This window comes from Ursus arctos, unplaced genomic scaffold (genome assembly GCF_023065955.2).
Source record: "Ursus arctos isolate Adak ecotype North America unplaced genomic scaffold, UrsArc2.0 scaffold_13, whole genome shotgun sequence".
Taxonomy (NCBI): Eukaryota; Metazoa; Chordata; class Mammalia; order Carnivora; family Ursidae; genus Ursus; species Ursus arctos.
Window position 1 is genome coordinate 51,041,959 of NW_026622797.1, and position 26,475 is coordinate 51,068,433.

At 38.7% G+C, this 26,475-nt stretch overlaps 2 protein-coding genes across 2 annotated transcripts in view; one reads left to right on the forward strand and one right to left on the reverse strand.

Annotated features, from left to right (window-relative positions):
• NR2E1 (nuclear receptor subfamily 2 group E member 1) overlaps positions 1-3,057 on the reverse strand; it is a 101,626-nt gene extending 98,569 nt beyond the window's left edge. Inside the window, exon 1 of the mRNA XM_057311222.1 lies at positions 2,784-3,057. The gene's annotated coding sequence lies outside the window, so the exon portion shown is untranslated. The remainder of the gene's footprint in view (positions 1-2,783) is intronic.
• Positions 3,058-3,155: 98 nt separating this feature from the next.
• OSTM1 (osteoclastogenesis associated transmembrane protein 1) overlaps positions 3,156-26,475 on the forward strand; it is a 33,965-nt gene continuing 10,645 nt past the window's right edge. The window contains exons 1-3 of the mRNA XM_026511690.4: positions 3,156-3,662; positions 8,874-8,988; positions 19,510-19,607. Coding sequence (XP_026367475.1) covers positions 3,261-3,662; positions 8,874-8,988; positions 19,510-19,607 — 615 coding nt within the window. The 5' untranslated portion in view covers positions 3,156-3,260. The remainder of the gene's footprint in view (positions 3,663-8,873; positions 8,989-19,509; positions 19,608-26,475) is intronic.

Sequence of the window (26,475 nt, forward strand, 5' to 3'; positions counted from 1 at the left end):
TTATAGCTATAATGCTTTTGAAGATTACAGGCTAGCTATTTTTTAAAGTTTTTAAAAATTTTTATTTATTTATTTGATAGAGAGTACAAGCAGGGGGAGAGACAGGGAGAGGTAGAAGTAGGCTCCTGCTGAGCAGAGAGCCGAATGCAGGGTTTGATCCCAGGACCCTGGGACCATGACCAGAGTCGAAGGCAGACGATCAACTAACTGAGGGACCTAGGCACCCCAGGCTAGCTATTTTTTAGAATGAACCCTAATTTGCTTTGTCTGATGCTTTCTCATATTAGCATCATGTTATGTATCTTTGGCCAGGAATATAACAGAAGTGATGCTGTGATCTTCTAACTGTGTTTTATCAGGTGGCATATAATTTCTATTTATCCCATTGTGATGATATTCATATTGACCATTTGATTAACATGGAGTCTGATAGACTTCTTTCCACTGTAAATTTACTCATTTTTTCCATTTGTAATTAGTAAGTATTTTGGGGGAGGTGACTTTGAAAATATGTAAATATCTTATTTCTCATGAAACATTCAATTTATTCATTTATTTAAATATATCAATATAGGCTCATGATTTCCTGTTTTATTCAATGGATTATGACATGTTAACCATCATTATTTTGATGCTCAAATTTTCCCAGATTTGGCCAGTGGTAGTCTATTCAAGCTGGTTTCTGTATGTTGTTGAAATGTCCCCATTAATTCTTTGAGCACTTTCTTGCTTTCTGGCACAACAAGATGATCCAGGCTAAACTTGTGTTTTTCCTGCCCTAGTGGTGGAATCAGTTATTTCTCCAAGGATTCTTGGTTCCCTTTAGTGGAGAATAATATTTAGAAGACACTATCTGGGCCCTTTATATACTCATTATTATTAATGGGGTGCCCCTGCTACTAGGCCTTCTCAGTGGACAAAACCAGGGAAAACACACACACACACACACACACACACACACACACAGTGCATGCATGCACATATATATAAATATACACATATATACATTTACATCTATATTTATTTCTGTATTTATATGTATTTCCAGTCACTGATATTGCTAATTCTAATCCAGCATTACAGAGTTCATTCTACTTTTCTCTGTTTTTCTTTTTCTTTTTCTTTGGGGGGAAACGGCAGAGAGGGAGAGGGAAAGACAGAGAGAGAGAGAGACAAAATCTGAAGTAGGCCCCATGCCCAGAGAGGAGCCCGAGGTGGGGCTCAATCTCATAACCCTGAGATTATGACCTAAGCTGAAATCAAGAGTCAGATGCTTAACTGAGCCACCCAGGTACCCTGACTTTTCTGTTTTCATATTTGTAACTCCCTTTTCTGACAGTGAGAAACTGGACTCCCATTATCCTTAATATATTTTCTTACTTGATCAATTCTTCTGAATGTAAGCAAACTCCCACTCAGTGCTGCCCCCTCCCCTGCATAGAAACTCTTCTTACCCTACCCATGATCCAATACTCTGCAACAGGCTGATGCTTTCCCCTAACCCTCCAATGTCCTCCTCTTCTTACCTGTGCTCTGACACCCTTTGTTCCAGGAAGGGAAGGGAGGGGGAAAAGGGCCCATGATTTCTTTAACATTCTCTTTCACCCATTCTTTTACTCTTACAAATAATACTGTAATTAATAATCATGTCTATAAAAGGTTAGTATATGTTTAAAGTAAATTCCTAGAAGTGGATTTGCTGGGTCAGAGTATGGGCATTTGTAATGTTGTTGACTGTGCCACATTACTTTTCACAGAGTTTGAACTCATGATGATGCCTGAAATAACTCTTAAGAATGGTAATGCATAGGAAGACCTAAAGTTACAGGATAACATTTGAGAAAAATTAAGACAACTTATTTTTCTCTTCTCTGAAAATAAATTTATTGTTATATAAATCAAGTTTCCTACTAGTTCAGTTTCTTGGTAAAGAAAATGAAACAAAATTTAGCCATCACAAGCAAATTTAGGAATACAAAACAATAACCAAACAGAATGGGTAAAAAGTAACTTTAAGAACCCTTGGAAACATGAATTAGCACCATATGCTGAATGGGAGTTAGTACAGAAGCTCTGCAATTTACAAGGCAAAAATGAAAGCGGGAGCATACAAAACAGCCAGGAAATATTTTTTCTATCAGACTTGTTCGTCAGATACTTGTCAGAAAACCATTTTCCGGGTCATTAGCTTACATCCTACAGCCCAGCAATGGTATCCAGCACTGTTAGAGAGTGTCCCCTGCCATTCCCTTGGGCATGTCAGAAATTGGGAGTTTGCAGCTATGAGGTTTGCCCAGGACTTTCCAGGGTTTTGCACTGGATGCACGTTTGTGCTGCACTCCAAGAACCCCTTCAGTCCCAAGCAAGCCTGGACATTAGCCACCCTAGCACCAGGCTACACAGGGAGAGAACCTGCGCTGTCCAACACAGCACCACGAGCCAGACGGGGTTATTTACACTTAAGTACAATTAAAATTAAGTTCCTCGGTCGCAGTAGCTACGTTACAACCGCTCAACTGCCACAAGTGGCTAATGGCTACCGTATTAGAAAATGCAGATCTAGAATTCTTCCATTATCGCACAAGGACTATTGGACAACGCTGACATTGACAGTTTCAAGTTAAAAGAAAAAAAGCTCGGAAGCCATTAGGCTCCACTATCCAAAAATAATCAACAGATGTTATTACTCTTTCCAAATAGGTTGAGGGGGTAAATTATGCTAAGAAACCACTAAGTAAAAAGCTGCAAAGGCACCTGCCAGCAGGCTTTCTCAAGGAACTCACTCGTAATTCCCACGGCGGAGGCCGTCCGGCTTTCTGCGGTGTGAAGTAACTACTCAGACTTCTAGAACGCAGGGAACTCCCAAAGCAGTGGGCGACCGAGGGCCCAGATCCCCGAGATTCAATTGTTCGACGTGGTGGACGCCTGTAGTCGCAGGGTGGGCGAGCCTCGGCTTGGTGGTCCACAGCCTGACGCAGCCCTCGCTCTCGCATCCCTTCAGTCAGGTGCTTGTCGCCGGCTGGGAGCGCGAACCCGCCTGTGTGTGCGCGCTTCCGCAAGCGCGCTGGCCCGAGGGCCGCGAGAGGCTCTCGGCAGCCAATGGGGCGGGGCGCCGCGCGCCGAAGGCGGGGCCATGACGCGCGCGCCTCGTGACCCTGCTCACGGCCTGCGCCCGAGGAAGCCGGAAGCGGCGGCGGTCAGCAGCACCGGCTGGGGGTGGAGAGGCGGCAGTGAGTGCCTTGGGGTTTCTGAACCCCGCGATGGGTCCGGACGCGACAGTCGCGTGGCGGAGGTCGTTGCTTCTGCCGCGGCTGCTACTGGTGCCGCTGCTATGGTCGGGGCTGGCTCTGGGCGCACTCGCCTTGGTCAGCAGCCCCCACAGGGTCCTCTACGACCTCCTGTCGGAGCAGCAGTTGCTGGAGGTGGAGGACTTGTCCCTGACCCTGCTGCAGGGCGGAAGGCTGGGGCCGCTGTCACTACCCCCGGACCTGCCGGATCTGGATCCCGAGTGTCGGGAGCTGTTACTGGACTTCGCCAACAGCAGCGCAGAGCTGACCGGGTGTCTAGTGCGCAGCGCCCGGCCGGTGCGCCTCTGTCAGACCTGCTACCCCCTCTTCCAACAGGTCGCCAACAAGATGGACAACATCAGTCGAGCCGTGGGGGTGGGTAGAGGAGCACACCCGGGTCCTCCGGCGTGGAGGGTTGGGAAAGGAGGATGTACTCTAGGGGCCTCAGTTTCCCTGTTTTGTAAGAAAAGAGGGTTGGACTGGGACTGCAGTTTGGGGCATCAGAAGAGTGAGTGGCATTATAGGTCTTGGAGTTCGGAGTTTTGCCTCCATGGCTGCTGTTGGGCATCTTCTTGATACATGTTTGCAAATAGGTATGGCTGTTTTTCTTGGGGGTCCTGCGCCCTTAACCCTACTTTTCCTTTCCCTCCTTTACTCTCCTCACCCCACTCCGACACAGCTTCTTCCCATCTCTACTTGGTGTTCCCAGGAAGGACCCTTTCCTGAAACTCCAAGGAGAGTGAGGAAACTATAATGTGGTAGTGATTAGGAGGCTTGGGCTTTGTAGCCAGATAGTATCAGATCCACCACTTTATAGCAGCTCGGTCTTGGATTAATTATTTTATAGTCTTAGTTTACTCCTCTTCAAAATGGAGACAAACAGCTGCCTGATGTGACTGTTACAAAGATTAAAAGAGATAACATATGAGAGTTTATCTTAGTAATTAAGAGAGTCTGCAGCTGGTCAGCCAGGAGTCCAGTTCCTATTAGCCGGCATATTCTGGGCAAGTTACTTACATTCTCTGTGCCTGTTTTCTTATCAATAAGATGAAAGGAGCACTTCGAAAACTAACACATAGTAGGAGTTCTCAGTAAATGGGAGCTAAAATTTTAGGAGGTAGTTTATCTGCTCTCCATTTTTGGTACTCTTAACACTTTTCTGGTCACATGGTAGGTCCTGTGAGGGGTTTAATAAAAAAGAAAGGGAGGGAGGAAGGGAGGGAGGGAAAAAAGGTGAGAATACATATTCCTGCTAATAAGAAACTTACAGGCTCTAGAGTAGTAAAGGATAAGAGTGTTAGGGCTGGTAGGAGTCTTGAGGTGTGGGCTGGATATACCTTGTAAAGGAAAAACATGTTGGGATTGTGGGGAGGGAAAGTTCCTCTTGTATTGAGAGGACAAGTAGTCTCACGAAAATGTGATTGAAATTATTTCATAAATCATAGTTGATCTGACAAAATATGAACTATAGAGTTGCGTCCTGTTTTAAGTCAACCTGATATTAACAAATCTATTTTTTTACATAAATAGGTAATTTATTTGCATTAAATAAATAATGTGGTCAATCTTTCTGTAAAGAGCTAGTTTACAAGTTTGGAAAAAACAGTTAAAACCAATGAATCACTGAAGTAGCAATTAGTAGAAGTTCATTGTGCACACACCAAAAAAGACCGTTTGCAAACTGGGAGCACTCAAACCAAAACATGGAATGAAGCTCAGAGATGCATTGTTATAAAGCAGTGTGCATGTATGCAAGAGGGACTGCATTAATTCTTCACAGAGGTGGTTACAATATAGGACTTTTTTAAAAATTTTTCATAGGAATTTTCATAAAGGGAATTGGTTAGTAATTACCTTGTATCAATTTTGGGTAACAAAAGTCTGGTTGATGATTTTCAAAGAGATAACAAGTGGCCCAGGTCAAGTTAGCCTCACTTGTCTTGCAAAATAAGCTAAATTAAGCTTTTGTTTGTATGACTAAACTGGTTTTGTCTGATCAGAGAATGTTCAAGTCTGGTCTCCATTTGTATTTGATTTTAACGTAGTTTAAATAAATTTATGAAATGCAGTATTTCTCAGGCATACTTCTGTTAGTATAGCAAGGCAGATGTATATCCTTATCTATTTTCCTATGATTTAAAAATAAAGTACCCCAAGACTTATCCCTGTCACTATAGCAAGGTATGATATGACATCATATTCTATTTTGAGCAATTAGGTGAGTTGTTTTGTGGTCAGGATGATTGAGTCATGATGCAAAGTTTGGGTCTTTTGAGGGAGCGGATGCTTTCCTTATTTGTGTAGATACTATGGAATTAAGAAGAGGTTAAAAAGGGGCGCCTGGGTGGCACAGCGGTTAAGCGTCTGCCTTCAGCTCACGGCGTGATCCCGGCGTTATGGAATCGAGCCCCACATCAGGCTCTTCCGCTATGAGCCTGCTTCTTCCTCTCTCACTCCCCCTGCTTGTGTTCCCTCTCTCGCTGGCTGTCTCTATCTCTGTCGAATAAATAAATAAAATCTTAAAAAAAAAAAAAAGAGGTTAAAAAATTAACGCAAACTCTAGTGGTACAGTATTATGATCGTCACCCAATCTGTGTTTGAATTTCCACATAAATTCCTCATTGCCCAAGAGGCTTGGTGGGGGGTGGGGGGTGAGCAGAAACTTCCTTCCTCTCATTTGTGCCTGTCAGATTCTACCAGTGATCTGGGCACCAGACTCACCTCACCCTTGTGAAAGGAAGAGAATAAAGAGTTTAAAAAAAAAAAAAAATGGGCAGGAAAAACCCTTCCTTTCGAATTCATCCTAGACCTTGACCTCTTTGCCTTCCTTTCCTCAGTAGAGGTGGATGTGCTTTGCTAGCTCAAAACCATGATTTCTACGGTTCTGAGGTACTTCATGGATTTAATAGGCTTTCTTGGATTGGTTTGGGAATTGAATCATCATGTGTCATAATGGACTTATGGAAAAAAAGTGTTCTGAGTTTCTTAGAAGTGAACTTGGAGGAATCGGTTGTTCTTTGTGTGTATGGGGGGGCTGTTATTTCTAGGGAGTAATGTATTTGACTCACATAGACTCAATCTTTCCTTTAAATCAGTTTAATCAGCAAGCACATGTTATTCTTAAATACTGGGCTGGTAAAACGATACAGAAGGAAAAGGAGGATAAGGCCCAAGCTTCAAACTATCAGCGTAGTTGAGGAAACAAACCTATTTTGAGAAAAAGAAAAAAGGAAAAAATCATCAATGTGAATGTTATATTTTGTACAGTGGCGACTTACAGCAAAAGGGTTAAGGGAGATGCGAGTTAAAGGAGGGAACAGAGCAAGGTGGGGTTAATCAGAGAAAACCTATAAGCTGAATTTTGAATAAGATATCCTTTGTCATCTCTTCAGGGTGAATCCATGTCCATGGATTGATTGAGAGAGGAGGGAAGTATAACAAGGAGAAAAACAATCAAAGGTAGAAATTTGCAAGTGATTTCTCTGGTACAGCAAGCTAATGCATTTAATCTAACAGAATTGTCTGATAATTCTATTTTCTTGCCACTGAGATAAGGACCACATAAAGTTTTATTAACTGAAGGTAAAGAATACAGTGATTTGTGAAACTTGAATGGTATAACTGATTGCCTCTTCCTTGGAGTCATACTTCCTTCTTTTAGTATAAACCGATAGTGGTGTCATTGAGCTGTTCAGCATCCTCAGAGAAGTTGCTAGGGCCCCCGAAACTCTGAATTGCTTAGCTCTATTTCATTCTACTTGGTTTGTTTAAAATTTGTATAGATAGGTATAGATATACAAAGATGTATATATATGTTTATGAAGGTGCTCGTGATTAGGCGTATGTACCTGGAACTGTTCAACATACTTTAAGTATAGATTGATAAATAAAGTCTTAGGGATATAGGGAGAAACTCCGAATATAGAATAACATTATAATCTGTATTTTATTAGTGATCAGAAAATAATGCTCCTTATGCATTCATTCAAGAAAATTATTGAGTACCTAGTATGTACAGGCTAGTAGTAGTTATTAGGGATATAGCTGTGAATAAGCAGAGCTTTTTGTCTGGTAGGGAAAACAGATATTAAGCATATAATAATACAAGTATTATTTAATTCATGTGTGATAAGGGTTGCAAAGTAAAAAACCCCAGATGCTACCAAAGCATATAACAAGGGAGCTGATCTTGACTAGGGCTAGTGGTAGGTAGAGTGGTCAGTGGTTAAAGCTGATAATGTAAAATCTGAGAGGTTATGGGGCAGGGGTGGGAGGGTATACATGTAAAAAGTAGCAGGTGTGAAGACTCTGAGTCTGGTGTGTTCAAGCAGTAGAAAGAACTCAAAGTACTATGAGCCAGGAGGAGACTACTGATCTGAGCCTGAGGAAGTCGGCAGGTACCTGGTCATGTGGGCCTTATTGGGTATGTTAACGGTGTTAGACTTCCATGTTGAAGCAGGGAGATGTTATTGAGAGGTTTAATTCTGTAGAATGACATCAGATTTGCAGTTTAAACAACCATTCTGGTTACATGAGAGAAAGTGGAAGGAACTGGGGATGGGGAGGGGAGGGGAAGAGTAGGTGTGGGAGATGAATTAAGAGACTCTTGCAGTGATGTGAGAAATGGTGGCTAGGCTACATGGAGACCATTGTGAAGGGGGGAAATGGATAGATTTCAGAGATATGTAGAAAGTAGAATTGACAAGACTTGGTAGTTAACCTCTGGGGAGGTTCTTGAAGTCCCAGTGTTTATGGCATTCCCTTATACTTTCTGTACCCTCAAAATTTCAGGATTCTCAGAGTGCCTGGTAAGTAAGCAGTAAGAGTTAAATAACTGAGAGAATGAAGAGTCAGCATGGCTTAATTCCTTGCTTGGGGCAAAAGGGAAAAGAAATCAATAAGGATCAAATAATTTAGGAACTTGGATTTACTTTTTTGTGACGTGTGAGTTTCATTATTAAAATGATCTGTGAAAAGCGTATTCTCTGTGGGTATAAACTATTTGGGTACAAATTGGTGTGTCCCATTTTCTTGTGATTTATAGGATTTTGAACCAAAAATTTCCCAGAAGATGAAACTTAAATATTTTGTAATCATTTGCTCACCAGATTAAAGAAGTTATGTAAATAATGTATGTTCGTTGTAGAAAAATTTAGACAGTATAAAAAAGGCAAAAAAGAAAAAGAAAAATCACCGTATTTCCATTATTCAGAGATAACTAGTGCTACATTTTGATGAAAGCTTTCCAGAATTTTTTCCTATGTATAAAAAATAAGAAATATGCACGCAACTTGGGCCTGAGTGGTTGAGATTGTTCAGTAGAAGCAAGTATTTATTTAAGAAGCAAAGATTTTCTTCTCTTGCCAGTGAACCTGGTATCGGTAAATATTTAGCTGCTTTTGTTTTATTATGGTTGTTATTAATGACATCATTATTTGATTATATCAAACAAAATGTTTAAAAACTACTTTTAATAAATATTTTAGTTATTTTTATAAGGTTTTTTTTTCTTTTTGCCTAAAGCTGTTGTTTGGGAAGTCTAAAAATACTCAGATTGTATTTTTCTTTTTGTTGTTGTTGTTACAGAATACGTCAGAGAGTCATAGTTGTGCCAGAAGTCTCTTAATGGCAGATAGAATGCAGATAGTTGTGATTCTGTCTGAGTTTTTTAATTCCACGTGGCAGAAGGCAAATTGTGCAAGTAAGTAATTCTTTCATTTTCATGTTGCAGTTATGGTTCAATAGTATAGATGTTAGATTTTATTTTAGTGAATTTTGAGATCTTTGAAGCCAGATAATACTTTTTATTACTAAGTTTAAATGAACTATGATTAGCATCATGGTTTATTAGTAGGAATTACTTGGGCAAATATTGAAAGGCAAAAAAGTGTAGCAGTTAACAGGATGAACTTTGCAGTCAGACAGATCCGGCCTTGATTCTAAGCTTTGTCACTTCCTAACCCTGACTCAGTAGCAGTCAGACCTTGGGCTGGTATCTTCGCCTCTTGGACCTTCAGTTTCCTCATCTGATTTGGGGATGAATTGGGGATAATAATGGAACCTACCTTATAAGATTGCATTTAGGATCAAATGAAAAAAACTGTGTGGCTGGCACATAATGTTGAAGAAATGTTAATTGTTTAATATAATAATTATGATGTTTCTAATCTGTCAAATGATGGTGATGGGAGGTGGTAACAACTGTTCTACCAGTTTTGCAAGTTTATATGTATTTGTATAACACAAAGAGGTCAATTTTCAGGCACTCTTTAGAAAAATTAAAACCACTATTTCAGTTTGTGTTTTGAATACCAACTGTATACTAGGCAGTTCTTATTTTCCATGCCTTATTATTTAGTGAGGGAGAAAGTTATGTTTATAGGATAATCTAAGGCCGACAAATAAATGCTTTAATAAAGTCATAGAATCCTTGGGGGAAGTAGAAAACTGGGGAGAATTTGAAATGACTTCCTGGAGGAGGTATCTTTTGATCCTACACCTTTATGGCTAAGGCTGATTTCAGGAAGTAGAGATGAGAGGAAGGACACTGCAAGAGCTAGGCATCATGGACAGAGGCACGGAGGTGTAAAACGGTCTGGAAGCACAGTGGAAAGTAAAGTTGGAAAAGGAAAGTAGGACCTCGCCTGATACAGTAGTTTATCAGAAGCATTTTATTAAGAAATGGTTATAACGGTATCTTGGACATTTACAATACATGTGGAGTATTAAAGGCGGTAAGAAGTACTACAGGTTAAAAAAATATTTTTTGACATTTAACCTAGCACTTTCCAAGCTTTTTTTTTTTATGTGTTTCATTAAAAAATTATTGAAGTATAGTTGACCTACAAGGTTATATTAGTTTCACAGGTGCAACTTAGTGATTCGACAATACTGTGCATTACTCATTGCTCACCACAGTAACTGTAGTCACCATCTGTAGCTTTTTTTTTTTTTTTTTTTTTTTTTTACTACAAGGACCCTTTTTATTTTTTCTTTTTATGGAATCCCATTGGAAGAGGAAGAGAGAGACCAGTGAGGAAGTTATTACAAAATAATTTAGGCAAGAAGCAAAGGAAACATAAATTAGGGCATGGGCAGAAGAAATCCACAGGATTAAAAAATCTGTGTACCTGTAAGTCATTAAGGACTTGTCTTTTTGTTTAGTTCATATGGGAAAAACTAAATGGCAAAAAGAGCCCTGCTAAGTTTCTTTTCTTTGTCGTATATCCTAGTGTATTGAATATTGACTCTTTTAATTTTGTCTCTATTAATTCAGATTTTCTGGTAATTTGAACAGAGGCTTGGCTGACAGTTACCTTTTTTTTTTTTTTTTTTTTTTAAGAGCAAAAGCTTTACTTTTTTGGTGTAAAAGTTTCTAGTATAAATATGATCGAACAGTTTGCTTAACCTATATAAGAGAGCTATTTTTAAGAGTTCTTAAACCGGGGCGCCTGGGTGGCACAGCGGTTAAGCATCTGCCTTCGGCTCAGGGTGTGATCCTGCCGTTATGGGATCGAGCCCCACATCGGGCTCCTCTGCTGGGAGCCTGCTTCTTCGTCTCCCACTCCCCCTGCTTGTGTTCTCTCTCTCGCTGGCTGTCTCTATCTCTGTCGAATAAATAAATAAAATCTTAAAAAATAAAAAAGAGTTCTTAAACCCTTAAATCCATTGATAAAGAAAAAATATGTCAATTATAAATAATTTAAAATTAATCAGAATAAATGGGATATATATTGGGGTTCACTTCTTTTGACTGTTGCGACTAAATTTTTATACTTGAGCAGTAAAGCATCTTTTCTTTGAAAGATGTTTTGTGACAAAGACTTCACTAATTCAAAGTAGCTTTCTTTTCCAGTTAAAAAAAGAAAGAAAGAAAGAAAACATTTTACTGCACGTTTACTTACTATGGTTATTATAAAACTCTTTAGAATAAATTCTTAGGATAACTTTGTTTTTCTGTGAGCTGACCTATCTTGAAAATATTCCTTGATTGAACTTCTTTTGAAGAACAAATGAAATGCTTACTTCCTGATTAAAATTAATTTGGTCAAGACAAGTGGTCAGGTGAAAGGAGCAACGTGCATTTATGCTATATACATGCTTGATGTTATGGAAGGCCTAATCTTTTACTAAAAATATAATGTAAAATACTCTTTTTTCTAAATAGCAATTAATACTACATAAAATTAAAACTTGATAATGTGGAAAAATTTTTAATAGAGTTGCACATTTTCTAGGAAAATGTAAACGCTCAGCAGTGATCTGGCATCAGGTTCTCATGAAATTGCATCTCTAGCAACCAGATCTATTAAACACTAATTTCATGGGATCGTCACTCCTTTTTTTAAAGATTTATTTATTTATTTGAGGTGGGGAAGGGCAAAGGGAGAGGGAGAGAGAATCTTAATTCTCTCCATGCTGAGTACAGAGCTGGACGCGGGTCTTGATCTCAGGACCCTGAGATTACAACCTGAGCAGAAACCAAGAGTTGGATGCTTACTGGACTGAGCTACCCAGGCGCCCCCACTCTTTTATTTTCTTAATGAATGGTAATAAAGGTTTCCATTTACTTGTGGACTTAAAAGAAAATGTATTTCCTACCTATTCATTTCTTGTTTTTTAAATCATTGACCTTTAGAAATATGTAGAAGAATACAAGGGATGTTTACTCTTTTAATAAATGGAAGACAACAGTCATATCATGTTATAATTTTAAAGGAATTGTGCCTGGTCAGAAGTTTGCTTGGCTGTTGTAATTTTGTACTGTAGGAAACTCATAAATACTACTCCAAAATATGACTGTAGGAGACCAGAATATGCCACCCCAAACATTTGAGCTGATTATTTTGATAAACAGCAGACACAGGAGAAGCTCTGAAGATAGAGTAGAAGTAACCATTTTATAAGGGAAATTTGTAGTTATAAAGGAAATCTCCATTTGTAAGAGTATTTCCTTCTCTGTACCAAGAAACGAATGACTCTAAATCACAAATGAATCTTAAAAATGGAAAAGGCAGGGACATCTACATAACAAACCTTACATTTGTTTACCATGCTTCTCATGGTCACTTCATGACTAGACTCCCTCATACTCTTCTTTTTTTGTTTTTAGCTAAAGGTGGCATTTGTTTTTAATTTTTATTTTTTTATATTTATTTATTTGACAGAGAGACAGCCAGTGAGAGAGGGAACACAGGCAAGGGGAGTGGGAGAGGAAGAAGCAGGCTCCCAGCAGAGGAGCCTGACGTGGGGCTCGATCCCAGAATGCCAGGATCACACCCTGAGCCCAGGGCAGATGCTTAACGACTGAGCCACCCAGGCGCCCCTGAAGGTGGCATTTAAGCCTGAATTCTAAGCCATCTCTTCGAGTTACTCATTTTTCCTGTGTGTCCGCCATGTATATATAAGAGATACAAGTTAACAAACTTCTGTTTGTCTTTCTCCTGTTACGTGTCTTTTGTTATAGGAGCCCCAGCTGAGAACTTAGAAAAACAGAGGGAAAATTATTTTTCCTCTACAGTATATACGTGAAAATCACAATACAAATTTTCAAAAAAATTTTCTGGGTTATTTGCCTTTTTATTTAAATACAGAGAAAAACAGTTCTCAGAATTCGTGTGAAATTATTAAACTCAAGCCACTAACCCATTTGTCTCCATTACCTTTTTGTGATGATCTAGTTACTAAATTCACAAATACACCTGATGGGTGAGGCCAGAAATAAGGATCTTTAATGGTGAATAATATGGAATCCATTTATTCTAGCACCTAAAAGGTAAAATGTGAAGGGAAAAAATGACTAAGTACGAAAAAAAACCCTGATATCTTTAAAAAATTGTTTTTAATGGAGAGTTAAACCAACATGTGATCCATTTTGTAAGAATGTATTTTTTGGTATAAAATGACTATTTTTTCATCCTCTCTACTAGCAGATGCAGAACTCTAGTTATATTGGTAAAAATCTTTTTAAGTGAATTTAAGAGGCCATTTTTTAAAAAGAATATTACTTAAAATATAAAAATACCAAAAAATTTTTAAAAGATTATTGTTCATCTCCCCCTCTGATTTCCTCCCCTTAACTCTTCCCTTCCTTCTCCTAATGAGAGACTGTGGACTCCGGGAAGCAAACAGGATTTTAGAAGGGAGGGGGGTGGGGAGATGGGTTAGTCCTGTGATGGGTATTAAGGAGAGCATGTATCACATGGAGCACTGGGTGTTATATGCAAACAATGAATCATGGAACACTACATCAAAATCTAATGATGTACTGTATGGTGACTAATACAACGTAATAAAAAAATAAAATAAAAAGATTATTAAAGGGGCACCTGCGTGGTTCAGTTGGTTGAGTGCCTGACTCTTGGTTTTGGCTCAGATCATGATCTCAAGGTCGTAAGATTGAGACCAGTCAGTGTTGGTTTCCACACTCAGTGTGGAGTCTACTTGTCCCTCTCTGTTCCCCTCTGCCCCTACCCTCTCTCTCTCTTTCTCTAAAATAAATAAATAAAATCTTAAAAAAGATTATTAAAACTGTAAAAATATAAAAGCTAAAATATTGTTTAAAACAATATTATTAAAATCAATGCACTGCCAAAAACCACCTTTCCTTTCTACTTGATCTACCTGTGGGTTGACACCTTGTCTCTGCAGTTATTAGTTGATGAAAGGAAGGCTAGAAACCCAGTAAAAAAAGAGTGTTATCCATGTACCACTCCCATCTCTTTTATCTTTAGAATTCCTATGTCTTTGAATGATACTAGTCGTGGTAGGAAAGAAGGTTCTGGAAATTGATGGAGACTTAAATGTTAACAGTTTAGCTCTTCCAATTCACATTACAAATAACATGGAAACTAGTTCTTGTGGAGACTGCTAAGTAGTAAAGGAAATATGTCAATATTTCTCCTGTACGGAATTTGAAAGCTGTTTTCAAAAGTGTATTGTTGACATAGGGATAGCCTTATTATTGACATGCTTCTTGGTTATCCTGTGCATCTGACTGTTGAATAATTAGCAGGCTCACAAGCTTTGATGAGACCACGGATTGTTTTATGGTAAAGTGTTTTGGTTCTCTTTTTTTCTTTTTTGAACTTTATTGAAATATAATTGACATATAAGTTTAAGGTATACAGTATATGGATTTGATCTATATTGCAAAGTGATTACCACCATGGTGTGAGGTGTAATGTGTCACATAATTACCATTTCTTTTTTGTGGTGAGAATGTTTAAGATTTACTCTCTTAGCAACTTTCAAATATATAAGTGTATAAGACAGTATTGCTAACTATTAATCACCATGCTGTACATCAGATTCCTAAAACTTACTCATCTTAAAACTGGAGGTTTGTAATCTTTGACCAACATCTCCCCATTTCCTCCAGCTCCTGGCAATCACCATTCTCTTTCTACGAATTCAGCTCATAGTTGACTGTATAGGCTGGGTTTTATTCCTGGACTCTCGATTCTGTTCCATTGGTCTCCTTTCCTGTGATTAAGAGTCAATCTTACCTAGTTGATGAAACTCCCAGGGAAGGGATTTATGATAATTGAGTTTCTTTTGGAAGATCTGTCTTTAGGTAGATAAGGGCAATTCACAGAAAGCTCTGTGTTTGCTGTTCTTTAAGTGACTTTAGCTCAAAATAATCCTTAAGGCAAAGAGGCATATTTTAGAAAGGCATATTCAATCATCCTTCACTTACTGTGTCTTAGTTCTTTAAAAGTCAATATTAAGGGGTGCCTGAGTGTCTCAGTCAGTTAAGCGTCTGCCTTTAGCTCAGGTCATGATCCTGGCTTCCTGGGATCAGATCCAGCCCTGCATCAGACTCCCCCCACCCTTGGCAGGAAGTCTGCTTCTCCCTCTGCCCCGCCCCCTGCTCGTGATCTCTCTTTCTCTCTCTCACTTACTCTGTCTCTCAAATAAAATAATCTTTTTTTTAAAAAAGTCAATACTAAAACTTCATGGTTAACCAAAAGTTCAGTTAAGCAGAACCCCTCTTTCTCATTTTATCTACGTGGTAATTTACCAAGCATTAGACACACTTTATTTGTATCTTATAATTTAAAAAGTCTTTGTTTTCGTATTCATTAAACTTAATTATGTTCTTCAGGTACAAAGTTCTCACAGTTTATACTATATTTTCTGAAGCTTGCCCTATTTTTCAGAAATTGGTGATTGTCTCTGTTGTTTTCTATAAAACTAGTTTTGTAAAACAGCAGAGATCTTTATACAAACTCCTAATAGGTACCAAATACTTTATCTAAAGATGCTAATAATTTCCGCCATGATAATTTAGGTCTATGTATCTTAACTTGAATCCTCCACACCTTTAAGAATGCCTCTTGAGCTGATGCTTGAGCCCTCATTGAGAAAGAACCTATGCTAATCTGTCCTTGATGAGGCTGCATTGATTATCTGAGATGTGGAAAATTCATAATAACCACTTCACTTAGTGCTTATAGGAAGCTTTATTATTACTAATATTCCTTAACTTACTAATTTCTAAAATATATAGCTCCTTACTGCTTATAACATTATACTCCCAATTCCTGCAAAACCATAAAAGAGGAATTTTACTGGCGTTCCTTTGTTTTAAATCAGAAAGTCAGGACTCTTTAATAATGAAGACATTTTAAATCCTTTTGTATAAATGAACTCCTTTGTGCTTTATAATACCACTGACTAATGCTCATTGAAAAAATTTTGATGGTACTGCATTAATGGGGTACTTAACAAGATGACCAGTCTATATTAGCTTTAAGTTTAATTTTTAAATTATTTTAAATGAAAAGAAATGTCGTCAGTAAGATAGAAGAGATTAAGTTCTTTTGTTCAGTGGAAGCTTCCTTCATAAATTATTTTTTTGTTTGTTTTTATTTTCCATAATTATCCTGTAAATTACTTTTTTATAAAGAAATTATTTCAATTACATACTGTGTAGAGAAGAAATTGCCACTGCTCTCTCACATTCATGTGCTTTTTCCTGCTGTTGTAGGCAGTACAGGGACACACACACACACACACACACACACACACATACATTTATCCCTATACTGTGTGTCAGTTGCCATGACATGGCTCATTAACATAGAGGTGCAATTGCTACCGATGAACTTGTATTCCCACTACTCCCTGCAAAATGTCGACTGCAAAAATAGAAAACCTGTTTAATCTTTTAGGCCAATATACTAATATTCTGGATATTTGTAGTTGTGTTTGTTTTTATATATTATATACTGCCTCATGTGTAAAAGGATTCAAGGCTACTATGTGGTGACATTAAACCAGGATTAAGAGGGGTTTATGTTATCTTTTTTAAAAAAAGAATTTAGTTTGTGAACTTTTTGAAAGCTGACAGATGGAGTAACATTTTCAAATAGTAAAGAAAAAGTGGTATAATGAAGAGACTACTTAATTAAAAGTCTGAAAGTATATTTTGTATTTCAGTGCCTTACTAACTTGATCTGTTATCTTCAGTATATTACTTTATTTCTCTGAATGGGACTTACAGTCTTGAAAAGATAAAGATGTGGAGAATGCAGAGTATAGGAGTTCATAGGGGGAAAGTTTCTAGGAATAGGTTCATCAGCAGGGTGCCATGCATACCAGGTACACACCAAGCCCTGCACTAGAGCATAAGGGGGTGGACAGGGCTGAATTCCAGCTTCTGGAGGCAGGAGTGCCTTTTTTTGATTAATCTACCCAGAGAGGATGTCTTTTTCTGATTTGCACCAAGGAGTTTTAATGTGTTAGTTGATGCCCTCATGCTCACCAGGTTTAAGGTTCATGTCAGTTGCCAATACTGATCAGTTGGTAGTGACTGCCTGAATCCCTCCGTGGTGTAAAATATCTATAGGTGGTGGAAGGAGGAGCGGTGGCATGTATTTGTTGATTCCTAGGATTGAACTTGAGTGGTTTAGAATATAGATGTGAGGGGCGCCTGGCTGGCTCAGCCAGAAGATCATGCAGCTCTTGATCTCTGGGTGGTGAGTTTGAGCCCCACATTGGATGTAGGGATTACTTAAAAATAAAATCTTTAAAAAAAAAAAGAATATAGGTGTGAATATTTTATTTATTTCACAGTGTTTTAAAATGCAGGCTCAGGAATCAGACTGAATTTCCTGGTTTTCATTTACCAGTTTTGTGGCCATAGGCAACTTCCTTAATTGCTCTGAGCCTCTGTTCCTTATTTAGAGAATGGGGGTAATGATCGTGCCTGCCTCTTAATATTATGAGAGAGCACATGCATATTTCAGTGTGTCATAGCCTAGTATCTCCTGTAGGGGAGGGGAAAAAACCTCTTTCCTCTACCCATTTTAGGTGCTCTGGCTGGAATTCTGTAAATTAGACTGGCCAAAAACAGATAAAGAAGAGAAAAACAGACAGAAGTTTATTAACATGTGTGATGTGCATGGATTCATTAGAGTACCCAGTGATGGGAGTGACATATGGGAGTAATCCAGAGATGGTTAGAATTTGGACTTATACATCATCTTAGGCTAATCAAAAGAAAAGGGGTTTGGGACTTCTGGATGGAAGAGGTAAGTTATGGAAAGGTAATCAGGAAAAATATGACAAACCAGGGTTGTTTAGTCAGGTTGGTTATGTAGATTTAAGTTAGAGCCTTTCCATTGGTTAGAGTTGTTGGAGTCCTCCTCTTCCTTTTACCTGGAGGGGAGACATCTTTACAAATGGAAATTTCCTTTATAAATGTAAATTTTACTTACAAAACAAAATGCGTTCCCTGTTTTTAGAGCTTTTTTCCTGCTTCTGCTGGTTGGCAGTGGCTAATATACCAGGGGCGCCCGGGTGGCTCAGTTGGTTAAGCAGCCAACTCTTGATTTTGGCTCAGGTCATGATCTCAGGGTTGTGAGATTGGCCCTGAGTCCAGCGTGGAGTCTACGTGAGACTCTCTCTCTCTCTCTCCCCCTCTCCCTCTCCCTCTCCCTTTGCCCACTCCCTGCCCCCATGCTCTCTCTCAAATAAGTAAATAAATCTTAAAAAAAAATAATAGTCTATATGCCAAAGAGGCATATTTTGAGGGGGCTGTATTCTAGTACCTTTCACTACCTGTTCGGTCTATCTCTAATCCATTCAGTTCTTTCTGTTTGCATTGCTTCCTTTCTCCTGGATAATTGCAATAGCTTCTTATCCTGTCTTTCCACTCCCAGTTGAGAGAGATCATTTTAGACGGCCCCGAGTGGGTATAATATACAGCCATCAATTGAAATTAAGGACAAGAGTAGGGTGGAGTAGGTACTAGAGAATAGAAAATACTTGGAATGTTCCTTGTGGAATAATTGGTAGGGTGTCTACAAGGATTGTTTTGTGGCCCTGAGATTAGCATTGGAATTGAGTCCCTTAATTATAACCCTAGAATTTTCTATAATAGCGTGTTACAAACAGAATTGGGAGTAGGGAAAGTAATCGGAAGTTGTCCAGGATTAGAGATGTTTGTGGAGTGAGATGGAAATGGCTGACCACAAGTTTCGGGATATGAAGCCAGGCACTTGTACCTACATCCTAGATACGTAGAAAGCAAGAGGAATGAACTTGAGCTATTGTTAAGCAAGACTATCAAGCTGCAGAGGAATATAATTTATTTTAGATTTTAAACATGTAAAATAATTCTTTTTATTTCTAGACTTGACTTAAAGCCCCTTTATCAATATTTTAGGCAAAATTCTTACCAGCTTGTTTCTCTGGTCCCACAACTCAATGGATTTGAAAGAGCAAATTGAGAAAGGTGACCCCATTAGATGCAATAGAAGTGAAGACGGAAGAGACACAGAACTACTTAATTTGACACAAAAGATCAAAAAGCATATGAATTTAGGTTAAATTAATGTAGGATAAACAGTTTGATGCCGAAACAGCACTGAGAGTACCCTTATTAACTCAGCATTTGATAGCTGATGTTCATGATTAAGACTTTGTAGCATATCAAAAATCAATTTAAATTTTATTTGGTGTATTGCTTTCATAAAGAGAGGAGAGTACATGATTATTTTAAGATTTTTGTGAAAATGGTTGTGTAAAAAAATATCTTTTCGAAACTAAAAGGGGTAAACATGCATTTGGAAAATTCTCTTATGTGGAACACATAATGCTTGTTTGAATAAAGAATTACTATAGTTTGAAACAGAAGGTGATTGCTTGAGAGATAAATGACAGTTTATAATTGTTGCTGGAGATATATTAACATACGTTTCTGTTTTTTTGACAGATTGTTTAACGAACAAAAGTGAAGAATTATCAAATAGCACACAATACTTCCTCAGTCTATTTAATCAAACCTTGACCTGCTTTGAGCATAACCTCCAGGTATTTTTTATATGATACTTGAAATTAAAATGCTGCCTTGGGGACACCTGGGTGGCTCAGTGGGTTAAGCGTCTGCCTTCGCCTCAGGTCATGATCTCAGGGTCCTGGGATCGAGTCCCGCATCGGGCTCCCTGCTCAGCTGGGTATCTGCTTCTCCCTCTGCCTCAGCCTCTCCCCCTGCTTGTGTTCTGTCTCTCTCTCTCAAATGAATAAATAAAATCTTTAAAAAAATAATAATAAATAAATAAAATGCTGCCTTATACAAATGCATAATAGATAATTCAACAAATTTTTTTTAGCATTAATTGTTGATATTTATACACACAATGTAGAAGAGTAAGTGGACCTGGATTTCTGCTAAGTTCTTAATATTACTAGCCTTTAGGAAAATCATCAAAACTTTAATTTTCTTATTTGTAAGGTGGGAACGGTAAAATCTATCCTACCTACCTTCAAGTATTTCGTAGTGAGGGTACGAAGAGATATTGAATATGAACACAGTAACTTGGGCATGTGATTGTTTAATTAAAACACAATGTTCTGACAGTAATTTATCTTGACTTTGTTTATGCAATAAGGTATTAGATAATGCAGTATATGTTTCTGTCTACAGGCAGCTTATTTTTTGCCTCAATATTTGCTTAACTATATTTTACCTACTTTAAAAGGTACTGTTTAGTAAGGTAACTGAATTATAATATAAAAGGTAGCCTTTAAGAAACCTACCCTTGGGGTGCCTGGCTGGGTTGGTACACCATGTGACTCTTGATCTTGGGGATGTGAATTCAAGCCCCACATTGGGTGTAGAGATTACTTAAAAAATAAAATCTTAAAAAAAAAAAAGAAAAAAGAAACCTACTCTTTTTGTTTTTTGTTTTCTCCACCTCTGACCCTTGAATGTTGGTATTGGAACTTTCCTGGTGGTGGTGAGGGGTGACATTGGAACTCTGATAAAATTCTAGATTTGAAACTTGCTCAACAAGTAAGTAATCCCCACAAATAGATGTAAACATGTTTAGTAAAGATGTATATGATTTCTTCTTTTTTTTTTTTTTAAAGATTTTATTTTTTTATTCAACAGAGATAGAGACAGCCAGCGAGAGAGGGAACACAAGCAGGGGGAGTGGGAGAGGAAGCAGCAGGCTCCTAGCGGAGGAGCCTGATGTGGGGCTCGATCCCATAACGCCGGGATCACGCCCTGAGCTGAAGGCAGACGTTTAACCGCTGTGCCACCCAGGCGCCCCATATGATTTCTTTAATCAATGTGATGACACAGAATTATGAATTTCCCTGAGAGTAAGAACTATTAGATAAGCAGTTTCCAAGATATGTTCTGCAAGGTGTTCATACATGGCCCATAAGAAAAGGTTTAGGGTTCTAATAAGGTTGGGAAATGCTTTACTAGAACTTTAGTGGACTAATTAATGTATGTTGTAAAACTCCAAATGGTAATTTTTGTGTATAAGTCTATTTGACCAGTTACTCTTTGGTGTAAGTGTTTTAGGGAAATGAATGTTGATGAATGTTTTAGGGAAATGAATATTTTTCCTGGGATGTTAGTTGCAAATATTTTTTTTTTGGTTTGCTGTTTATTTTTTTTATTGTGCTTTTCTTTTTGTTATGAGGAAAATTTTAATTTTTATATTACCAGATTTATCAAAAAAATTTTAATAGCTTGCAGACTCGGTGTCACATTAGAAGGTTTTCCCCCACTTCGCAATTATTTTTAAAATTTCTCCTGTGGTTTTTTTTTTTTTTTTTAAAGACTTTATTTATTTGAGAGAGAGATGGTGACAGAGAGCATGAGCGGGGAGGAGAGGGAGAAGCAGGCTCCCGGCTGAGCAGGGAGCCCAATGTGGGACTCGATCCCAGGACCCTGAGATCATGACCTGAGCTGAAGGCAGATGCTAAACCGACAGAGCCACTCAGGCGCCCTCTCCTGTGATTTCTTTTAGTAATTTTATGGTTTCATTTTCTGCATTTAAACATCTTTTCTCTATCTGAAATTTATTTTGGTGTAAGATGTGAGGCATAGCTCCAGCCCTTTCTTCCTGATGAAATGAATTGTAGTAGAACCAAGTAAAAAAAAAATTCAATCATTTTAAGATTTTATTACAATTGCATTACATTTTAGATTTATCATTTGGAAATAATTGACATGTTTATGATACTGAGCTTTCCTATCTAGGAATATGGTATATTCTCTTTTTATTGCGGTTAAATAGAATGTAAAATTTACCATGTTAGCATTTTAAGTGTACTATTCAGTGGCCTTAAGTATATTCAGATTGTTATGCAACTACCACCACCGTCCATCCCCGGTTTTTCAAACTCAAGCTCTGTATCCGTTAAGCAATGATTCCCCATGTCCTCCTCCTCTAGCCCCCAGCAACCACCATTATCCTCTATTTTTTAAATGTCCTCTAGCATAGTCTTACTGATTTATTTAAATTTTGTAGAGGTTTTATACATTTGCGACGTTTATTCCAAAGTATTGTATCACTTTTGGTGCCATTGTGAATGACATCTTTTCTTCTCCCACTACAGATTTTCACTGGTTACTTTCTTTTAAAATATTTTATTTTGGAATAATTTTAGACTTACAGAAAAGTTGCATAGGTAACGCAGAGAATTCCTGTATATTGCTGACCCAGTTTCCCCAGGTGTTAGCCTCTGTTACCATGGTATATTTGTCAAAACTAAGAAATCAACATTGGTACAGAGCTGTTAACTAAATGTCAGACTTATTCTGATTTTAGCACTTTTTCCAGTAATGTCCTTTTTCTGTTTAAGGATCTATTCTAGGATAACAAGTAACTGGTCACTCCTTAAAATTTCTATCATATATGTAGTTACATTCCCTTTCTTATTCCAAATGCTATTTTTTTGTGAGTTTTTTCTTCTCTTGAGTTTACTTTAGACTTGTTAAAAGTACGTTCGTTTTTACCGAACTTTCCAAAAACTTGTGTTTGGTTTTATTTATTAGTTTCTGGGTTCTTTTTCTTAATGTGTTTGTTTATTCTTTTGCATTTATTAATTCCTCGTATAATCTTTCAGTTAATTTTGTCTCTTTTCCAGTTCTTTGAATCGAATTTGAATTAATTTATTTCCAGCTTTTCTTGTTCAACAATAAAATAATTTTCAGATTGTAAAGTTTATAACTTTGGCCTTTCCAATAATAGATTCTGATATAAAGGGGTTATATTGTGTTTATTTCTAAATTTCTAATTTTAATTTTGTCCTTTGACTTAAGAGTTCTTTGGAAGATTATTTTTTAATAGGAGTGACATGATTTCTTTTGTTTATTTGCATTAGTACAGCACAAGTTTTATTGAAATTGTGACCAGTAAATGTAGCCTGTTTACATTTTGGAATTTATTGAGAAATCTTTGTGATGTAATAATTATTGAAAGTGTGTATTTTAATTTTTTTAAAGACTTATTTATTTTAGAGACGACAAGCAGGAGGGGCAGAGAAAGAGAGGAGAATCTCAAGCAAACTCTGCACTGGGGGCAGAGCCTGACACGGGGCTTGATCCTAGTACCCTGAGATCATGACCTGAGCTGAGACCAAGAGTTGGACACTTAACCAACTGAGCTACCCAGGCACCCCTGAAGGTTTCATTATGAACACATGATTGGTTACCTGGTGATTAACTCGGTCTCCAGCTCCTCTTCCCTCCTTAGAGTCAGAAGTGGGGCTGAAAGTTCCAACCCCCTAATCATGCTTTGGTCTTTCTGGTGACCAGCCTTCATCCTGAAGCTGTATACGGACCCCCAGCCACCAGCCATCTCATTAGCATATAGAGGCATTCTTTTTACTCTGGATATTCCAAAGGTTTTAGGAGCTATGTGCCAGGAACCAGGGGCAAAGACCAAATATCTGTTTCCCATTATACTGCCCTTAGCCTTCTGCGGTCTGTGACAATTTTTGTCTTTCCCTGTTTTTCATGACTGATAATTTTGAAGAATACTAGTCAAATATTTTATAGAATGTCCCTCAGGTTGGGTTTGTCTAATGTTTCTCTCTCATGGTTACACTGGGACTGTGGGTTTTGGGGAAGAACACTAGAGAAGTGAAGTACCTTTCTCATCACATCCTGCGGGAGATAGACGTTATCAGCATGGTTTATTCCTGATGGTGTTATCAGGATCACCCGGACAGGGTAGTGCTTCCCCCGTCTCTTTAATGGAAAGTTACCGTTTTCTTCCTCTTTCCATATTCTATTCTTTGGAACCAAGTTACTAAGTAACAGGAATGGGGGTGGGAAAATTAAGCTTAAGTCCTGGAGGAGTGAGCATTTACTTAAATTATTTAGAAATCTTTCTGTAAGGAAGATTTGCCACTTCTTCCACATTTATTTATATCAATATGGGCTCATGGACATTTATTTCATACCTTGGGCTTAATTTTTAAAAGTTCTCTCCTGGGGCTCCTGGGCGGTTCTGTCGGTTAAGCGTCTGCCTTCGGCTCAGGTCATGATCCCAAGGTCCTGGGATCGAGTCCCGCATCAGGCTCCGTGCTCAGCAGGGAGCCTGCCTCTCCCTCTCTCTCTGCCTGCTGCTCCCCCTGCTTGTGCTCTCTCTTTCTCTCTGTGTCAACTAAATAAATAAAACCTTTAAAAAAATAAGTAAAAGTTCCCTCCTATTTGCTGAATGAATGCTTTTTTATTAGGGCATTTACTCTGCTGTCTATTAATCTGTTTTCCCTTTGAATCATTTTATTTGCTTGTTTTTTAAATTTTTTTGTTTTGTTTTGTTTTCTTTTTATGTCCATTGTTAGGCTCATCTTACTTTCTTATGTGCTTTTGTGGTCAGTGTAATAGGATGGTTGTACCAGGTTGGGAGGGCTGGAAGCAATCTTTCTCTCCATATAGAGTTTGGTTACTATAGGTTGGCTTTAAAAAGTTCCCTCGAGCAGGCGCTATGCACTCAGTTCAACAAATATTTATTGGGCACTGATTATGTGCAAGGAGGCAGTGTTCTGGGCACTGAGGATAGAGGAGTAAACAAGACAGGTAAGATGTCTGTTCTTATGAACTATGTCCTAGTAGGGGTAAGATTAATAACACAGAAATGAGGTAATGAAGAGTAATGAGTCCTGGAAAAGGAGTGTAGTGTACTACTTTAGATAGGGTGGGCAGGGAGTACCTCTGTGAGCAGGTGAATTTTGAGATGATCTAAAGTTTGAGACAGAGTCAGCCACGGGAAGAATGTTTTCCTTAGAAGCAAGGATAAAGGCCTTGGGGAAGAGAATAAGCTTGCTATGTGCAGGGAATAGGAAGAAGGCCTGTTTGGCTGGAGCACATTGAGCATATGTGGATGAGATATGGGGAGATAGGCAGAGGCCAAATCGTGTAGAGCTGTGCAGAACAAAGGAAGAAATATGGATTGAATTTTAAGCACAATGGGAAGCCATTTAAATCAGTAATGTGACATGATATGAGTTGCATGTTAAAATAGCATTCTGGCTGCCCTGTGGAGAAACTCAGTTGAACCTAGGCAAGAATGGAAAGAAGGAACCTTTGATTAAGAGGCTGTCAGAGGAGAGAGATGGTGTGGACTGGGGTACTGGCTGCAGTGTTGGAGAAACATAGATCAGTTCAGGATATATTTTGGAAGTGTATCTAAGAGGACTTGCTGATAGATTGGGTAATTCCTGAGAGTGGTGGAGGCTGATCAGAAAAGGAAGAAGAACCAGGGTTATCCTAGGCTTTTGGCTCTGAGTAGCTGAGAGGATGATGGGGTCACAGGAAAGACTGGTTGTAAGGGATTGGGGATTAAGAATTCTGTTTTGAACAAGTTAATATGAATTAGCTGTTAAGTATCTAAGCTGAAATGTCAGATAGTGTTATAAATGAAATTGGAGCTCAGGGGAGAAGTGTGAGCTGGAGATAGAGATCTGAGAATCATCAGATCAGGTACAGATGATATTTAAAGCCATGAGACCAGATGTGAGTGAGTGAAGCTGTAATGATAATAAAGAAGCCCAAAGACTGAGTCCTGGGGATATCCGGTGTTTTATAGGTAGGGTGTGTGTGTGTGTGTGTGTGTGTGTGTGTGTGTGTGTGTGTGTGTGTGTGTGTGTGTTTGAGAGGGGAAGGGAGCCAGCTAAAGAGATAGTGGTGTACCTGGGACGCAGGGGTGCAAGAGCACCTGGCTCCAGGGGTCCCAAATAAACCAGGTTTGGTCACTCACTGCTGACGAAATCCAAAGGCAGAGAAATGAATGGTAGTAAAACAAGAAAGGAATTTCCGTGAGGCCAGCCCTGGGAAGAAGGGGGGCGGGGGTTGCCTAGCCTCTCCAACACTGCCTCCAAAGTGCCAGAATTACTTCCAGGTTTATGAGGAAAATGTGGGGCAAAGGTGGGCGGATACCTGCAGGTAGTCTTTGAAGGCCAAATGGATCATTGTCATGGAATCAATCCGGGTGGAGTCTTACAGGCTCAGAGCAGTCCTTATTACTTCAGGGGGTAGTTTTGGTTCCCATTAGGGGATGCTCTGCCCTCAGGGTCTTCCACTTGAGCCAAGAGACAGGCGGGAAGGAAAAACCCAACTAAAAAGTTTGAGTCAAAAAGGAGGCGGCGGAAGTCCTCTTTCAATGGTAGCAGTGAAGTTGGTGACATGGGCTGTACCAAGTGGCTCCAAGCTCAGTGACTGGGCTGAGATGTGGTTTTAAATTCCACACCAGATCCATTTGGGGTAGTAAGTGTTTGCAGATGACTTCTCTGGAAACCTGTGCTGTCTTGGTGGCTGTGGGAAGACTGTTTTTTGTGGATGGATCTGCTGGCAAGGTAGGGCTATTATTCTAGCCTGTTGCATCTAGAGGACAGTGGGTGGGTGCAGAGGATAGAGGTTCACAAGAGGCAG